At 45.3% G+C, this 18,563-nt stretch overlaps 1 protein-coding gene across 2 annotated transcripts in view; it reads right to left on the reverse strand.

The window, feature by feature from the left end:
- The window catches only part of LOC110538381 (protein shisa-8), a 75,196-nt gene that overhangs the window by 31,766 nt on the left and 24,867 nt on the right, over positions 1 to 18,563 (reverse strand). For both annotated transcript variants that reach the window (XM_036938432.2, XM_036938431.2), the window contains exon 2: positions 16,786 to 16,901. In XM_036938432.2, the coding sequence (XP_036794327.1) occupies positions 16,786 to 16,901 (116 nt within the window). The remainder of the gene's footprint in view (positions 1 to 16,785; positions 16,902 to 18,563) is intronic.

Below are 18,563 nucleotides of genomic sequence, written 5' to 3' on the forward strand. Positions count from 1 at the left end.
CACATTGCCCCCCCCCCCCTCCACACCACTACAACTCTCTGTTGTAATCTATGCATAGTCACTTTAATTAACTCTACCTACATGTACATTCTACCTCCATTAACCGGTGCCCCCCACATTGACTCTGTACCGGCACCCCCCTGTATATATTGTTATTTTATACTGCTCCTCTTTAATTACTTGTTACTTTTATATCTTATTCTTATCCATATTTTTTGAAACTGCACTGTCGGTTAGGGGCTCGTAAGTGAGCATTTCACTGGAAGATCTACTACACCTGTTGTATTTGGTGCATGTGACTAATACAATTTGATTTGATTTGACTTGTAATTCTCATACAGTCCCTGGTGAAATGATGCCGTGTATCCATGTCTCTGTGTGTCATGTATGCATGGGAGCGTCTGTTTATGTAAGGTCATGGATGTTTGATAGTGCAGTTGTTAACCTTTCATGCTGTCGCCATGACTGGCGCATGGTACCGTACTTTGAGCTGTGAGCTTCACAGACGTGTTCTAGCTAATTGTAGACCTGATGTGAGTGTGTGGGCAAATGTGCAGAGCTAAAGCTACAGATGAGGTGGAAGACACAAGCTCTCCATCATGCTATCCCCCAGAGTGTGTGTGTGTGTGTGTCGCCAGAGCCCATCAGAGGATTAGCTCATCCGTATTAGCTCAATCTGATGCCATCATGCATTAACTATACTGAAGTAAAATATAAACGCAACATGCAACAATTTCAAAGATTTTTACTGACTTACCATTCAAATCAGGAAATCAGTCAATTGAAATAAATTCATTAGGCACTATTCTATGGATTTCACTTGACTGGGTATACAGATATGCATCTGTGGGTCACAGATACCTTAAATAAAGGTAGGGCCATGGATCAGAAAACCAGTTAGTATCTGGTGTGACCACCATTTTCTTCATGCAGCGCGACACATCTCCTTCTGCATAGAGTTGATCAGGCTGTTGATTGTGGCCTGTGGAATGTTGTCCCACTCCTCTTTAATGGCTGTGCGAAGTTACTGGATATTGGCAGAAACTGGAACACGCTGTTGTATATATCGATCCAGAGCATCCCAAACATGCTCAATTGGTGACGTCTGGTGAGCATGCAGGCCATGGAAGAACTGGGACATTTTCAGCTTCCAGGAATTGTGTACAGATCCTTGGGAAATGGGGCCGTGCAATATCATGCTGAAACATGAGGTGATGGCGTCGGATGAATGGCACGACAATGGGCCTCAGGATCGCATCACAGTATCTCTGTGCATTCAAATTTCCATTGATAAAATGCAATTGTGTTCATTGTATGTAGCTTATACCTGCCCATACCATAACCCCACTGCCACCATGGGATGGGGCACCCTGTTCACAATATTGAAATCAGAAAACCACTCGACCAAGCCATTCACGTCATCTGTGGTTGTGAAGCCGGTAGGATGTACTGCCAAATTCTCTAAAAAAGGTGGCTTATGGTAGAGAAATTAACATTAAATTCTCTGGAAACATCTCAGACAGACATTCCTGCAGTCAGCATGCCAATTGCAGGCTCCCTCAAAAGTTAGAACATCTGTGGCACTGTGTTGTGTGACCAAACTGCACATTTTAGAGAGGCCTTTTGTCCCTAGCACAAGGTGCACCTGTGTAATTATCATGCTGTTTAATCAGCTTTGTTTAATCAGCTTCTTGATGTGCCACACTTGTCAATTGGATGGATTATCTTGGCAAAGGAGTTATGCTTTGTAAATTTGTAGACAAATTAGTGCACAAAATTTGAGAGAAATAAGCTTTTTGTGCTTTTGGAAAATTTCTGGCCTCTTTTATTTCAGCTCATGAAACATGGGACCAACACTTTATATGTTGCGCTTATATTTTTGTTCAATATACATGAGCTCTTTTAAAACTGCCCATTAAAGAATGGTACAAAAGAATAGTACGAGAGTAGGTGTTCAAATCCATCTGGGGTTAACCAGTAGATTCAACATTGGGACTTTTCACTGTTCTATATTGCACCACACTGACACACACACACACACACACACACACACACACACACACACACACACACACACACACACACACACACACACACACACACACACACACACTGTCTGGTTTGAGGCAAAGCCCTCAAGCATGTGCAAGGCGTGCGCACTCTGTCTGCACGACCACCCACCATTACAAACTGTGATTGATGTACTGCAGACGCATTAACAGACAGCCCAGTCTTTTGACCTTCAAATCACCTACCTCGCCATCCCCCCTATTTCTGTTCCTGACTTGGTATGTTCTGGCTAGAACCTGGTTTGTGTGGTGTCGGAATGGGTCACCGAGCTGGGGGGCTTGGGGGCTGGGGTGGGGTTTGGGGTTTAACAAGCCCCCATGCAGATTAAATACCACACTGTGCATTCTGCTAGTGTCTGTGAGGAGAGAGGGAAAGGGAGAGAGGCGCATTGTGAGAGAACGGCGGAATAGCACAAGGCATAAAAATGTATACTGGGAGAGGGACACTACATGGAAAAAGGGAGAGCAGATGGCTAACAGAGACATTTAAAAAGAGAGGAAGACAGAGCGAAATGTATATCACAGCGTCCAGCTGCTCTCTTGTCACTGAGAATAACGATCACTCTCTTTTCATGTTTTTCCCCTTGTTGTAATGGTTCCCTACTCATACCTTGCTTCTATCCCCCTCTCCCTCCCTCTCTCTGTCTGGTGTATGCTCAACCTGTCTCTATTTCTATCATGCTTTCTCCTGGACTTACATGTCTCTCTCTTTTGACCTTTCTCCATCTTTCACATTTTGTTCTGTTATCTCTCTCTCTCTCTCTCTCTCTCTCTCTCTCTCTCTCTCTCTTTCTCGTTCTCTTTCTTCTCCCTTTTCTCTCTCTGTTTCCCACTCTCCCTTAAAGAACCAATGCAGTCAACCATGATTTTCCTTGTTTAAAAAAAAAGATTTTCACACTATGACGTTGGAATAATATTGTGAAAATTATGATAATGCCCTTTTGAGTTTAAGAGGTGTTTAAATAGACCAATAAGAAAGAGAGTTCCAAACATCTCTACCAATAACAGCTAGTTTTCAGTTTCCCACTCCCCACACCACTCCCAGACAGTCTTAGCTAAATTCTTGCTTGAGAAATTGCTATTTTTGTTTCTCTTTGACCATTTTAATTGAAAGCAATCCCCAGTAGGGCACTTAATTGTTACCCAGAAATGATTTGATACGGCGATAAAAACAGCTGCATTGAGCCTCTAAGGCTCTGATTTGTGGATTCTGTCACATTTCAGCAGCTGGAATCACTGCTCCATCTCATAGTGAGGCTTGGGAAACAGGCTCTGTGCACCGCATAGTAATTACGTGTTTAATGTCTCTAATGAGATCATTGTATATTGTGCAACTGTTGCCTTTCTAACATAACATCTGTATTTATTATTATGCATCCTTGATAATAAAAAGTAGAATGAGACATTGCAATTAAGATAAACAAACCTTCATATCATAAAAAGCAGCATTAATGGGACATGTTTTTACAACGTCATCCTTATTTAATACCTACAGCTGCTATAATAGAACTATTTTTCTGACTTCATAGGCCAAGGTCTTGCCCGTGACATTTTTAATCAGTGATTCAGCTCCCTTTTGACGAAAGCAGATGAAGTGTACAGCTGCAGGGTTTATTACAAAACATAGACCTACACATGTCTCAAGTAAAGACTCCCTTGGAACCTTATATTGCCTATCCACATGCTCTCACACACAGAATGATACTAAGGTACACAGATAGAATACTACATGAATTCACACTTAATTAAACACTCCTTGCATGTGGCAAATACATGCACTCTCACAAACACACAGGCACACACATGGCACACACACTGTGACATACAGGCACGCCACCCTTTACCATGCTTGACATTTCACCCATTTTGCACCCACCACATGTAAGCTGTCCAATGACATTTAAGCAGCACTGCAGCAGAGAGCGAGGGACAGAGAGAGCGAGGGACAGAGAGCGAGGGACAGAGAGAGCGAGGACAGTGGGGAGAGGGGGGTCGAAGGGTTTCCAGGGGTCTCTTTTCCAGAACACTGACCAATGTCTCTATAAATTCTGTCCCCCACATTTCCCTAAATGTTCCATGCCTCCCTCTCCCAACCCTCCTGCATGGTCTTCCATACCAGTTTCTATTACCTCTGCCACTCTTCATTCTCACTCTTTATTTATATTTTCTTTCCAATTTTACTCCCTTAGTCGCTCTTTGTTTCTCACCTTCTTCTGCCACCTCACAAACCCTCCCCCCTCCATCTCTCTGTCTCCCCATTTCCCTCCTGTCAGAGCAGCGTTTCTGCATCTCTTTATGTTGATCTCACTTTCTTTGTTCCCTCTCTCTCATCCTCCGCTCTTTCCCTATCTGTCTCCCCACCCTCCTCTGTGTTCGGATGAATGATTGAGAGACTCCATTCGACGACAGCCGCAGGATTGGAACGTCAGTCAACAGGAAATTCTCACTCCTCCCTTGCTGTCGTCAGATCACTGGGAGGCCAGGGGCTCTTTGATCCCCCATAATGCTGCCTGATCGTGGTGTCAGCTCCGACTCTTTACAAACATCTCTCTAGGCACTGTGTGCTGAGATCAATACCACTTCCACGAGGGGGCTTCTCTCCCTGCACCATCTCCTCCGAGCGCTTGCATGGCTCAGAGATTTGACATCTGAAAATCCACTCTGTACACCCTTATCAAAACAGTGGAAGTCTGAGTAAGCACACTCTGTAGTTTAACACTGTGCCAAGTGACTGTGTTTGACACAGGCTCACCGTGTGTCACCAATGACACTGTTCTGTCCCATGTGTTTTGACAGGTAGCCCCTCTTAATCACCTTCACCTTGGACAAGACTGTCTGGTAAATACAATCAAAGCAATGAATGTGCTGTAACACACCATTCCTACGGGAGTCTAAGCACAAGGGAAAGCATGGGCACTACCTTTCCGGTTGTGGTTTTGGAGATCTCTCCGTCCTCTTCTCTTGACTTAAACCTGGGTTGTCCACAGTCACTTCCTTTGTTCCAGAGCTCTAGTGTTGTAGCAGAGGCTTGTTGACAAATGATGTCTGTCTCTCACACAGCAGTGCACCTGCAGCACTTTGATGGACTCCCTCGGCATGGGTTCTGGAGCAAGCCCTTCCCTTCCTGTCACTCTCCAGTGATGGATGGATGGGTCCTGGACCGTGGTGCTGTATGCTCCAAACATCACTCTCCCTATAACTGGTACTGGGATCGATCATTTTGGGCCTCAGGCACTGAACTATAACCTCCCTGGTGGTGACTGTAGGTGCATCCTCAGTCTAGACGGGACTAGGATCTCATGAAACACAGAAACAGATGTCCTGTCACAGTTTAAGTTAAAGTCACAGTGTCTTTCATTCCCCCATGTGGCCTCCACCCAAGTTCGCCATATTTTCAATGGGCAGAAGATGAGCATCAGATGTCGTGACAGACATTTCTGTTTTTTTTCTCTTACAACTTGGTTGCGCAATCTTTACCCATGATTAAGTCTAAAGGGTCTCTGATCCGGTCAGACGTCTTAATTAGGGGATGCCAGCTATGACGCATCGTAAGCAGTGTGCACTGGCTTTTAGTTATGGGATTGCTTCCAATCAGAAATGTTTCAGCTACAGAAATGAACACAGCAGGTATTCAAACAGGAGAGTAGATCTATTAAAGCACACAGTGTGAGTGACCTTCAGCGAAACAACGGAATATACACTGCTCAAAAAAATAAAGGGAACACTAAAATAACACATCCTAGATCTGAATTAATGAAATATTCTTATTAAATACTTTTTTCTTTACATAGTTGAATGTGCTGACAACAAAAAATGTGCTCACAAAAATTATCAATGGAAATCAAATTTATCAACCCATGGAGGTCTGGATTTGGAGTCACACTCAAAATTAAAGTGGAAAACCACACTACAGGCTCATCCAACTTTGATGTAATGTCCTTAAAACAAGTCAAAATGAGGCTCAGTAGTGTGTGTGGCCTCCACGTGCCTGTATGACCTCCCTACAACGCCTGGGCATGCTCCTGATGAGGTGGCGGATGGTCTCCTGAGGGATCTCCTCCCAGACCTGGACTAAAGCATCCGCCAACTCCTGGACAGTCTGTGGTGCAACGTGGCGTTGGTGGATGGAGCGAGACATGATGTCCCAGATGTGCTCAATTGGATTCAGGTCTGGGGAACGGGCGGGCCAGTCCATAGCATCAATGCCTTCCTCTTGCAGGAACTGCTGACACACTCCAGCCACATGTGGTCTAGCATTGTCTTGCATTAGGAGAAACCCAGGGCCAACCGCACCAGCGTATGGTCTCACAAGGGGTCTGAGGATCTCATCTCGGTACCTAATGGCAGTCAGGCTACCTCTGGCGAGCACATGGAGGAATGCCACCCCACACCATGACTGACCCACCGCCAAACCGGTCATGCTGGAGGATGTTGCAGGCAGCAGAACGTTCTCCACGGCGTCTCCAGACTCTGTCATGTCTGTCACATGTGCTCAGTGTGAACCTGCTTTCATCTGTGAAGAGCACAGGGCGTCAGTGGCGAATTTGCCAATCTTGTTGTTCTCTGGCAAATGAAAAACGTCCTGCACAGTGTTGGGCTGTAAGCACAACCCCCACCTGTGGACGTCGGGCCCTTATACCACCCTCATGGATTCTGTTTCTGACCGTTTGAGCAGACACATGCACATTTGTGGCCTGCTAGAGGTCATTTTGCAGGGCTCTGGCAGTGCTCCTCCTGCTCCTCCTTGCACAAAGGCGGAGGTAGCGGTCCTGCTGCTGGGTTGTTGCCCTCCTATGGCCTCCTCCACGTCTCCTGATGTACTGGCCTGTCTCCTGGTAGCGCCTCCATGCTCTGGACACTACACTAACAGACACAGCAAACCTTCTTGCCACAGCTCGCATTGATGTGCCATCCTGGATGAGCTGCACTACCTGAGCCACTTGTGTGGGTTGTAGACTCCGTCTCATGCTACCGCTAGAGTGAAAGCACCGCCAGCATTCAAAGTGACCAAAACATCAGCCAGGAAGCATAGGAACTGAGAAGTGGTCTGTGGTCCCCACCTGCAGAACCACTCCTTTATTGGGGGTGTCTTGCTAATTGCCTATAATTTCCACCTGTTGTCTATTCCATTTGCACAACAGCATGTGAAATGTATTGTCAATCAGTGTTGCTTCCCAAGTGGACAGTTTGATTTCACAGAAGTATGATTGACTTGGAGTTACATTGTGTTGTTTAAGTGTTCCCTTTATTTTTTTGAGCAGTGTATTATCAGATCATCTTGGTTCTTCACTAAGTTCTGCTCTCAGCCATTAAGTGGTCTCACTTTATTTTACAATGGGTAACATTGTGTCTGAAAATGACTCTCAGGCTGGACATGACTCTAACACAGAACAATTTGTGGTGTTTATTTCGTGAAAATGCTGTGACCTTCAAATATACACAAAACATTAGGAACACCTGCTCTTTCCATGACATAGACTGATCAGGTGGAAGCTATGATCCCTTATTGATGTCCCTTGTTAAATTCACTTAAATCAGTGTAGATGAAGGGGAGGAGACAGATTAAAAAGTGATTTTTAAGCATGTCAACAATTGAGACATGGATTGTGTATGTGTTCCATTCAGAGGGTGAACGGGCCAGACAAAAGATTTAAGTGCCTTTGAATGGGGTATGGCAGTAGGTGCGGGGCACATCGGTTTGTAGCAAGAACTGCAACAGTTTCCCGTGTGTATCAAGAATGGTCCACCACCCAAAGGACATCCAGCCAACTTGACACAACTGTGGGAAGCGTTGGAGTCAACATGGGCCAGCATCCCTGTGGAATGCTTTCGCCACCTTGTAGAGTCCCTGCCCTGACGAATTGAGGCTGTTCTGAGGGCAAAAGGAGGGGGGAGGGGTGCAACTCAATTTGAGTAAGGTGTTCTTAATGTTTTGTACACTCAGTGTATGTTGAGGATTCTACCACTTGATCTTCACCACACATCCAATCGGAAACACATCACCCCACTGGTAATGATGGGCTTGAGACTTGCAGGGGTTAGGTGGAAACTGTAGACTCATTTTGGCTCCGGAGGCTCATCTATGAAAGGGTTAGGTCTCATTATGACGGAATAACAGAGCCAGAATGGAGCCACATCCCCACTCAACCGCCCGGAAGCCATAATATCAGTACGTCAGCAGCCTTGCTTATCCCAGTAATTTAATGTATAGCCACGCACATCTCTGAGGGGCTCAGCTTCCCTCCTATCAGCTACACACAGACACACTGGATCGACGAAAAGCCTGCTTCAGCCCAATCACCATTACAGCCCTTTTAAGGTCAAGCTAAAACTGTGTCAATCCATAACTGTTGGAGCCCAAAGCTACAGTGGAGAGTGGGGAGGAGGCGATACGGTTAAGAGCATGTCCATATTGTGCCCATAGCCCCATATCCATAATTTCTGTATATTGTATCACTTAAGACAGTGTCATCCGTAGCCCGTAGTGTGAGGTGTCCTTGAGATGACAGAGTGAAAGGACCCCGGGCGCTGGATCTACACGATGCAAATCCCCTCAACCACAGCTCAGTGGCAGTGCATTACTTTCAGTCCAAATCCTTCACAGGGCACTGAGAGACAACCCAGCACTGGTCCAGGACCTGCTGCTCCATGCTAATCTACACCTCATTGGCTGAGAGGGTATCCAAATAGAACTGACTTGGGGGCACTGTCTGTCTTAGCAGCACTCCAAAAGCCCTGTGCACTTTATAATCCTATTCTCTTCTCCAACCCTCCTTAAACTGCACAGTCTAGCCTGTTGAGACGTAGCAGAAGCAACCAGCAGATATAGCCTGCAGACGCCCCTGGGCAGGACTGAAGGGGGAGAGATTGAGGGGGAGAGTAGGAGGTCTGTGGCTTTGTAAAGACAGCTGGAGGGGTCAGAAGAAGAGCGCCAGAGGCGTTGGAGAGAAGCTGTGCTGTGATCAAACACATCTGCCTCTAATGACACATACGAGAACACACACATGAACACAGCCAGGCAGCCAGTATATCAACTCACAAGCACAGTAATGTAAGTTGAGGCTTCCGTCAAACAAACACTAACAGACACACTCTGACAGAACAAACACTAACAGACACACTCTGACAGAACAAACACCAACAGACACACTCTGACAGAACAAACACCAACAGACACACTCTGACAGAACAAACACTAACAGACACACTCTGACAGAACAAACACTAACAGACACACTCTGACAGAACAAACACTAACAGACCAAATTGATTTGGGTTAGTCTGTAGTGGTGTGAACACTATCCACACTAAGCAATGCACTGTGGCTCTCTCAAAAAGGATGTTCTCAGTCCTATTTCATTCCTAGTGTGGTGCGGTTCACTGCAGGTGAGAAGGCAGTCTGGACCAAACACAGGAAAAGAACCAGAGGTGAGCGGTATTATTGGTTGTTTGACTGAGAGCATTTGATGAAATGCACACAGTACCAGCTGTGGCTGCATAAAACATTCTGTGAATAGCAGCGCATTTATGAGCACATCCGATGCAGGTTAGGGGAGACTGGAGCTGAATATAGCCTATTCACGTCGCAGGTGGAGCGGCTATTCCGCTGTTTCCCCCCGCATGTTGTTCGAAGACCAAAGCGAAAGTCATATGAAGTTTGAGACACACAAGTTATTCTTCCTGTGACGACCCTCCCACTCTGATAATCAGAGATGGAGTTAACGTGAGCATTTGTGCCCAATAAACAAATGACATGCATGAACACGTGGTTTTGTTTTGGCATTTTAGTTTGTTTGACATTTGGCAATGTGAGAACACCTGGACCAAAGGAAAAAAATTACAATGTAACAAATAATCAAACCCTGATTCGAACAATAGCTCAGAACTAACAAACACACTCTGACAGAACATACAGTAAAAAACAATGACAGAATCACAAACATGACAGCATGCAGGTAGGTTAACTCAAGTATACACAAATGCACAAATTGTGTACATACAGTGCATTTGGAAATAATTCAGACCCCTTAACTTTTTTCACATTTTATTCTAAAATGTACTACATAGTTTTTTTCCTCATCAATCTACACACAATAATAATAATTATTATTATTATTTTTTGCAAATCTATAGAAAATAAAAAACTTTAAATCACATTTTCATAAGTATTCAGACACTTTACTCAGTACTTTGTTGAAGCATCTTTGGCAGCGATTACATTCTCAAGTCTTCTTGGGTATGACACTAGAAGCTTGGCACGCTTGTATTTGGGGAGTTTCTCTTATTCTTCTCTCAAGCTCTGTCAGGTTGGATGGGGAGTGTCACTGCACAGCTATTTTCAGGTCTCTCCAGATGTTCGATCAAGTCCAGGCTCTGGCTGGGTCACTCAAGGACATTCAGCGACTTGTCCCGAAGCAACTCCTGCGTTGTCTTGGCTGTGTGCTTAGGGTCGTTGTCCTGCTGGAAGGTGAACCTTTGCCCCAGTCTGAGGTCCTGAGCGGTCTGGAGCAGGTTTCCATAAAGGATCTCTCTGTACTTTGCTCCGTTTATCATTCCCTTGATCCTGACTATGTGGCTCCAGAGTGGCGCAGTGGTCCAATATACTGCATCACAGTGCAAGAGGCGTCACTGCAGTATCTGGTTCAAATCCAGGCTGCATCATATCGGGCCGTGATTGGGAGTCCCATAGGGTCGGCGCACAATTGGCCCAGTGCCGTCCAGGTTTGGCCGGGGTAGGACGTCGTTGTAAATAAGAATTTGTTCTTAACTGACTTGCCTAGTTAAATAAAAAAGTATCCTAGTCCCTGCTGAAAACCATCCCCACAGCATGATGCTGCCACCACCATGTTTCACCTTAGGGATGATTCCAGGTTTCCTCCAGACGTGACACTTGGCATTCAGGCCAAAGAGGTTGGTTTCATCAGACCATAGAATCTTGTTTCTCATGGTCCAAGTCCTTTAGGTGCCTTTTGGCAAACTCCAAGCGGGCTGTCATGTGCCTTTTACTGAGGAGTGGCTTACGTCTGACCACTCTACCATAAAGGCCTGATTGGTGGAGTGCTTCAGAGATGGTTGTCCTTCTGGAAAGTTCTCCCATCTCTACAGAGGAACTCTGTAGTTCTGTCAGAGTGACTATCGGGTTCTTGGTCACCTCCCTGACCAAGGCCCTTTTCCCCCAATCACTCAGTTTGGCTGGTGGCCAGCTCTAGGACGAGTCTTGGTGGTTCCGAACTTCTTCCATTTAAGAATGACGGAGGCCATTGTGTTCTTGGGGACCTTCAATATTGCAGACATGTTTTGTTACCCTTCCCCAGATCTGTGCCTCTACACAATCCTGTCTCTGAGCTCTACGGACAATTTTTTCAATTTCGAGTCTGAAACGTTTTCACTTTGTCATTATGGGGTATTGTGTGTAGATTGATGAGAAAAAAACATATTTAATACATTTTAGAATAAGGCTGTAACATAACAAAATGTGGAAAAAGTCAAGGGGTCTGAAAACATTACGAATACACTGTACCTACAGTACACAACATAGCTCAAAGCACACACACACACACACAGATGGCAGAGGACACATGCATGAGCATGTATGTCGTACAGTGTGACTGTTATTCCCACAGCATCCTCTCTGTTTCTCAGAGTATCATTACCACAGCGTCATATGTTGACTGGTAGGCAAGCACAGTACGTATGTAATTGGCGCTGGCCCCATGTGGATTTTAATCACAGCGAATATACATAGAAATTAACATACATATACAACCCCCCCCCCCCCCCCCCCCCTTTCCTTTCACTTAACACTCCCTCCACCCGTCCAAATTCCCTCATTTCCTTGTTTTGATTTCAATGTCACACTGATGCTATCGCTCTGGCCCTCACAGACTGCCTCTGCAACATGCAATTACACACGCTCCACAGATGCAGATCCCCCTTATCTACAAAGAGAGCAGGAACAGTGCCAATATAGAACTTGCACACAGTCCGCCCAGCCAAGATTATTCAACGCAGGGATATTTTCCTCTGAACGTGTTTGTTTAGATAACGGTTAGCCACTGTATGAGCAGGATCAACTTCGTCATCACTACAGTATCAGCGTCATCAACAACAACAGGGACATTGTCTACATCGTGTTCAATAACAGTAGTGTAACCGTCGTTATTGCCAAAACATTAACAAATGATGAATGTTGAGATCGGTCTGTTGAAGCATATAGTAACGCTTAAATAATTCATGGTGCAGTTCTAAGGAGTTTAGACCAGCCAGTCCCCTGTATTGTAATGAACCATTAGCTCTGTCCATGGTGCTCGAACACAGCTCACAGACAGCAGAAACAAGTGGGATGAGGATAGGCTAGGGCCTTGTGCTTTGTGCTCTCTCAATCATTCTCTTTCCATCTGTTAGCCTTTCACTTCCTGCTTTCAGTCCCTCTGTCTCTGTCCTTACCCAATTTCCTCTCGTTCTCTTCATGTTCTCGTCTTTCTCTCTATTCCCCAAAATCGATATAAAATGTCCTCAGTCTCTTTATTTGTAATTCTGTCTCTGTCTCTTTCCCTCCGTTGTTTCACAGAGGAACACACATGGCCTGTTCACTGGGAGATGTTTGACCCTCAGGGCAGCTCTCCACACAGAGCAGCTCTGTCCAGCTGTCCCACTCACTGTCATGAGAATGCTCTCATACAACACACACACACACACACACACACACACACACACACACACACACACACACACACACACACACACACACACACACACACACACACACACACACACACACACACACACACACACACACACACACACACACTCACACATTCACATAGGCACATTCACTATAGTACATATAATACATGCCAAACACACTCTAACATAGACACACTCAGAGGAACACAAAATTCCAAAAGGAACACTCAATTCCATCACAACTCATGTAGATACTTATACACTGTAATGACCAGCTTATAGCCACTCACTGACAAGAATAATACACACATGCAGAAACGTTATAATTCTCAACCAACATTGGCCTCACATATGGTACATACTGTGCTGTTCAGGGAACAGTCTCAACACTCCGCACAGTTGCACACACTTACACACACACATACTGTGCAGACACACACACTCTCTCTTCCTGGATTGTCCCCTAACCCCAACCTCACACTTTCAGACACTGATCTAGATGCAGCCTTAACCATATCATGTCAGATAAAGCACTGAGATTATAGGGCAGAGCAGTATTGGGTGGAATAGAAATAATGAAAACATGTGCAGAGCCAGAGGTTTACACTCTCATCCACCTCAGTAGACTAGGCAGCACCTGTATGTCCTCTCTTTAATGTTCATCATGACACAATGTCACACCCCAGTCAATGTCCTTCTTTCATCTGGTATTATTTGATTAGTTTTTTTACCCATATCTTTCTGGGAATTCCTCAATGGCTATGTCACCCCATCTTTCATCTTTTTAAATGTTTGCATTGTTTTTTACCCTTATCTATTACAATCCCTACGTTCCCTCATTTCCATTCCATTCTCTCACCTTGTCACTTCTTTCTTGCCCTCTCCTTTGATATTTGTTCCAGAAATCCATCTCCCCCTCTTATCTCTCTGCCAATTCCTCCTTCCCTTTCTTCCACCTCTTCCTCTTCCATCCTCTGCACTCCATCTTTCTACTTCTACCTGCCCACCTTTCTCACACACATGCTCTCTGTCCCCATCCATCTCTTTCTCTCTCTCTCTTAAATTATCCCCTTCTCTCATCTTGCTCCATCTCCCCCTCTCTCCCCTTCCCCCTCCCTCTCTCTCTCTCTCTGGTCTGTGGTTCTTAATGAAGGTCATGCGGGTGGTGGCAGGTTGTGGTTGTGTGGCCAGCGGACACACCATGCTGAGAGCTGGGGGGGGGGGGGGGGGGGCACACAGACGGGTCTCTCTGGCCTCCACGTCCCATTGTATCAGCCCTCCACGGATAATGACCACTTAATTAAAGACTCATTTAATGGTCAACGCTAGTCAGAGACAGGAGAAAGGAAGGACAGATGGGGAATGAGTGTTGTTTGGCAAAATAATAAAGAGGAGTAGAAATGAAAGGAAGGTGGAGACTGATGGGTGTAGGTTGGCATGATCGTGACGGAGAAAATAATTGTGAGAATAGAGTGAAGATGAAAGCAAAGCGTGTGTGGTGTGTGTGTGCGTGTGTGCGTGTGTGCGTGCGTGTGTGCGTGTGTGTGTGTGTGTGTTGGATGGGAATGGGGTTCAGAGGGATTTGAGGGGATCTAATTAGTAAACAGATGAACTGCTTGGTGCTATATCAACAGGGCCCAGACCAGAACAAAAATAATTACAAATTCATTAACTTCTTTGGGACTGGGGGGCAGTACTGAGTAGCTTGGATAAAAAGGTGCCCAGAGTAAACTGCCTGCTACTAAGGCCCAACCAAAAGCTACAATATGCATATAATTTGCATAGAGAATTTGGATAGAAAACACTCTGAAGTTTCTAAAACTGTTTGAATGATGTCTGTGAGTATAACATAACTCATATGGCAGGCAAAAACCTGAGATAAAATCCAACCAGGAAGTGGGAAATCTGAGGTTTGTAGTTTTTCAAGTCATTGCCGATCAAATATACAGTGTCTATGGGGTCATATTGCACTTCTTAAGGCTTCCACTAGATGTCAACAATCTTTAGAACCTTGTTGGAGGCTTATACTGTGAAGGAGGAGAGAATGAGAGCTGTTTGAGCCAGAGGTCTTGCAGAGTGCCATTAGCTGATCACGCGCATGCCTGTGAGAGGTAGCTGCGTTCCATTGCATTTCTAAAGACAAAGGAATTCTCCGGTTGGAACATTATTGAAGATTTATGTTAAAAACATCCTAAAGATTGATTCTATACATCGTTTGACAAGTTTCTACGAACTGTAATATAACTTTTTTGACATTTAGTCTGACAAAGTGATCGCGCATTATGCATTTGGATTACTGGGCTAAACGCGCAAACAAAAAGGAGGTATTTGGACATAAATTATTGACTTTATCGAACAAAACAAACATTTATTGTGGAACTGGGATTCCTGGGAGTGCATACCGATCAAGATCACCAAAGGTAAGTGAATATGCCTCCCGGGTGGCGCAGTGGTTAAGGGCGCTGTACTGCAGCACCAGTTGTGCCATCAAAGACTCTGGGTTCGCGCCCAGGCTCTGTCGTAACCGGCAGCGACTGGGAGGTCCGTGGGGCGACGCACAATTGGCCTAGCGTCGTCCGGGTTAGGGAGGGCTTGGCTGGTAGGGATGTCCTTGTCTCATCGCGCACCAGTGACTCCTGTGGCAGGCCGGGAGCAGTGCGCGCTAACCAAGGTTGCCAGGTGCACGGTGTTTCCTCCAACACATTGGTGCGGCTGGCTTCCGGGTTGGATGCACGCTGTGTTAAGAAGCAGTGCGGCTTGGTTGGGTTGTGTATTGGAGGATGCATGACTTTCAACCTTCGAGCCTGTACGGGAGTTGTAGCGATGAGACAAGATAGTAGCTACTAAAAACAATTGGATACCATGAAATTGACACCTCCTTCTTTGGAAAATGGCTGGATGTTTTTCTGTGACTAGCGCTGACCTAACATAATCGCAAGGTGTGCTTTCGCCATAAAGCATTTTTGAAATCTGACACAGCGGTTGCATTAATTGTTCTTGTTATGTCCATGCATAACACATAACACTTTTATCAATGTTTATTATTAGTATTTGTGTAATTTGATGTGGCTCTCTGCACTTTCACTGGCTGTTTGTTTGAGACAATGCATTTCTGATCATAACACACCAATTTCAAATGAGGTTTTTGGACAAAAATATTTACTTTATCGAACAAAACACACATTTATTGTGTAACATGAAGTCCTGTGAGTGCCATCTGATGAAGATCATCAAAGGTTAGTGATTAATTTAATCGCTATTTCTGATTTTTGTGAGCCCTCTCCTTGGCTGGAAAATGGCTGTATGGTTTTCCATGACTAGGTACTGACCTAACATAATCGTTTGGTGTGCATTTGAAAAAAGCCTATTTGAAATCGGACACTGTGGCTGGATTTACCAGAAGTTTATCTTTAAAATGGTGTAAAATACTTGTATGTTTGAGGAATTTTCATTATGGGATTTCTGTTGTTTTTGAATTTGGCGCCCTGCAATTTCACTGGCTGTTGGTGAGGTGGGACGCTACCGTCCCACATATCCCAGAGAAGTTAAAGATGACCAGCTTGTCCCTGCACTTCTGCTCAGCCATGGCGGGAGACAGCAGGGGTTGCTATGGAATTAAAGATAACCAGCCTGTCACTGCACTTCTGCTCAGCCATGGAGGGAGACAGCAGGGGCTGCTATGGAATTGAGCCTTCCTCCTAGCTCAATAACAAGTGTCTGCATGCGTGCGTGTCAAATCAATTTTTGATTTGTTACATGCTTCGTATACAACAGGTATAGACCAACAGTGAAACATTTACTTACAGGCCCTTCTCAATAATGTAGAGCAAAAATTGGAAAATGCCAGAGTCTGAAATAGTCTGTTGTACCCTATTCAGAGTTAGTAGTGTCCTCATTAGTACATTGAGCACTAAAAGAGCCCTCGTGAGAGTGCTTGCAAAGCGTTGCTGGATCAGTATCCGATATGCTTAATTACACTGAGAGACATCTCCTGTAATAACCACTGTCGCTCCCAGAGAAACAGGTTTACCATTGTTGCTGCGCGGTGACCTGCCAGAGATCCCATTGGTCCCTATGGGGTGGTGACCCCCGGTCCCGTCCACTCCACCCACCTCTCCTGGCTGCTTCAACAACTCTGTCAAGGCCCTGCAGAGAGAAAGACAAGTGTTAGGTTAAAGATCACCCATCAGTAAGACGAGAGAACATTGTGTCAAATCGATTGAGATCACCATAGAATAAACTCCTTCTACAACATCAAATCAAATGGAAGTGTGCTGCCATAATTTCCTAATCTGTGTGATTTGATCACAGTAAAAGCCCTCTTATATGTGATGTCCATTGGTGTGTAAAACAAACTCTTTAATCATAGTGTAGTATGAGTCACTGACTTGATCTTCCTGTCTGAGTTGGCGCCCCCCCTTGGGTTGTGCCGAGGCGGAGATCTTTGTGGGCTATACTCGGCCTTGTCTCAGGATGGTAAGTTGGTGGTTGAAGATATCCCCCTAGTAGTGTGGGCGCTGTGCTTTGGCAAAGTGGGTGGGGTTATATCCTATTTGGCCCTGTCCGGGGGTATCATCGGATGGGGCCACAGTGTCTCCTGACCCCTCCTGTCTCAGTCTTCAGTATTTATGCTGCAGTAGTTTATGTGTCGGGGGGCTAGGGTCAGTCTGTTATATCTGGAGTACTTCTCCTGTCTTATCCGGTGTCCTGTGTGAATTTAAGTATGCTCTCTCTAATTCTCTCTTTCTCTCTCTCGGAGGACCTGAGCCCTAGGACCATGCCTCAGGACTACCTGGCATGATGACTCCTTGCTGTCCCCACTCCACCTGGCCGTGCTACTGCTCCAGTTTCAACTGTTCTGCCTGCGGCTATGGAACCCTGACCTGTTCACCGGACGTGCTACCTGTCCCAGACCTGCTGTTTTCAACTCTCTCGAGACAGCAGGAGCGGTAGAGATACTCTTAATGATCGGCTATGAAAAGCGAACTGACATTTACTCCTGAGGTGCTGATTTGCTGCACCCTCGACAACTACTGTGATTATTACTATTTGACCATGCTGGTCATTTATGAACATTTGAACATCTTGGCCATGTTCTGTTATAATCTCCACCCGGCACAGCCAGCAAAGGACTGGCCACCCCTCATAGCCTGGTTCCTCTCTAGGTTTCTTCCTAGGTTCTGGCCTTTCATGCATCTACACCTGCATTGCTTGCTGTTTGGGGTTTTAGGCTGGGTTTCTGCCGTGCTGAAATACTGTCACTGTATTTCATGCTTTTCTTTTCACTTGTTGGGTTTCTCTCTAAAATGCCCTCCAGTCACCCATTCAGCAGTACACAAACAAACACTCTACTCATTAACTCATCACCACCAGTTAGTGTCTGTCTTTCTGGATAGTTTCTGTCTTTCTCACTCATTCCCTTTGTTTCATCCGTCTCCTACTTGGCTAAAGCATTTCTCTCTCTTTCTCATCCTCTCTCTGTTTTCTTTCTCTCGGGCGTTGCTGATGGTGCTGTTATTGTGGAGTGCTGGTTGTTCCACCTTCTCAACACAGCTGTCAGCTCTCTGAACCCGTATTCTAACCCCCCCAGGACTGTCACATCTCCTAGCTAATGTAAAGATGTAAAGGGATGATGTGATTTGATGTGAGAACATTGCAACACTTTTCAGAAAAATTCCCAGAGCCCTCTCTTAGGCTCAGATATTACAAGGGCAAGGAAATGTTTAAACCACGATGGCAGCCAAATGCCCTGGCGAATCCCATGCACAGATACATTTCCATGCACAGCCAATCGGGATCTGTCTCTTT

The sequence above is a fragment of the Oncorhynchus mykiss genome, chromosome 12 (assembly GCF_057628025.1).
Source record: "Oncorhynchus mykiss isolate SJ-2025 chromosome 12, ASM5762802v1, whole genome shotgun sequence".
In the NCBI taxonomy this organism is placed as follows: Eukaryota; Metazoa; Chordata; class Actinopteri; order Salmoniformes; family Salmonidae; genus Oncorhynchus; species Oncorhynchus mykiss.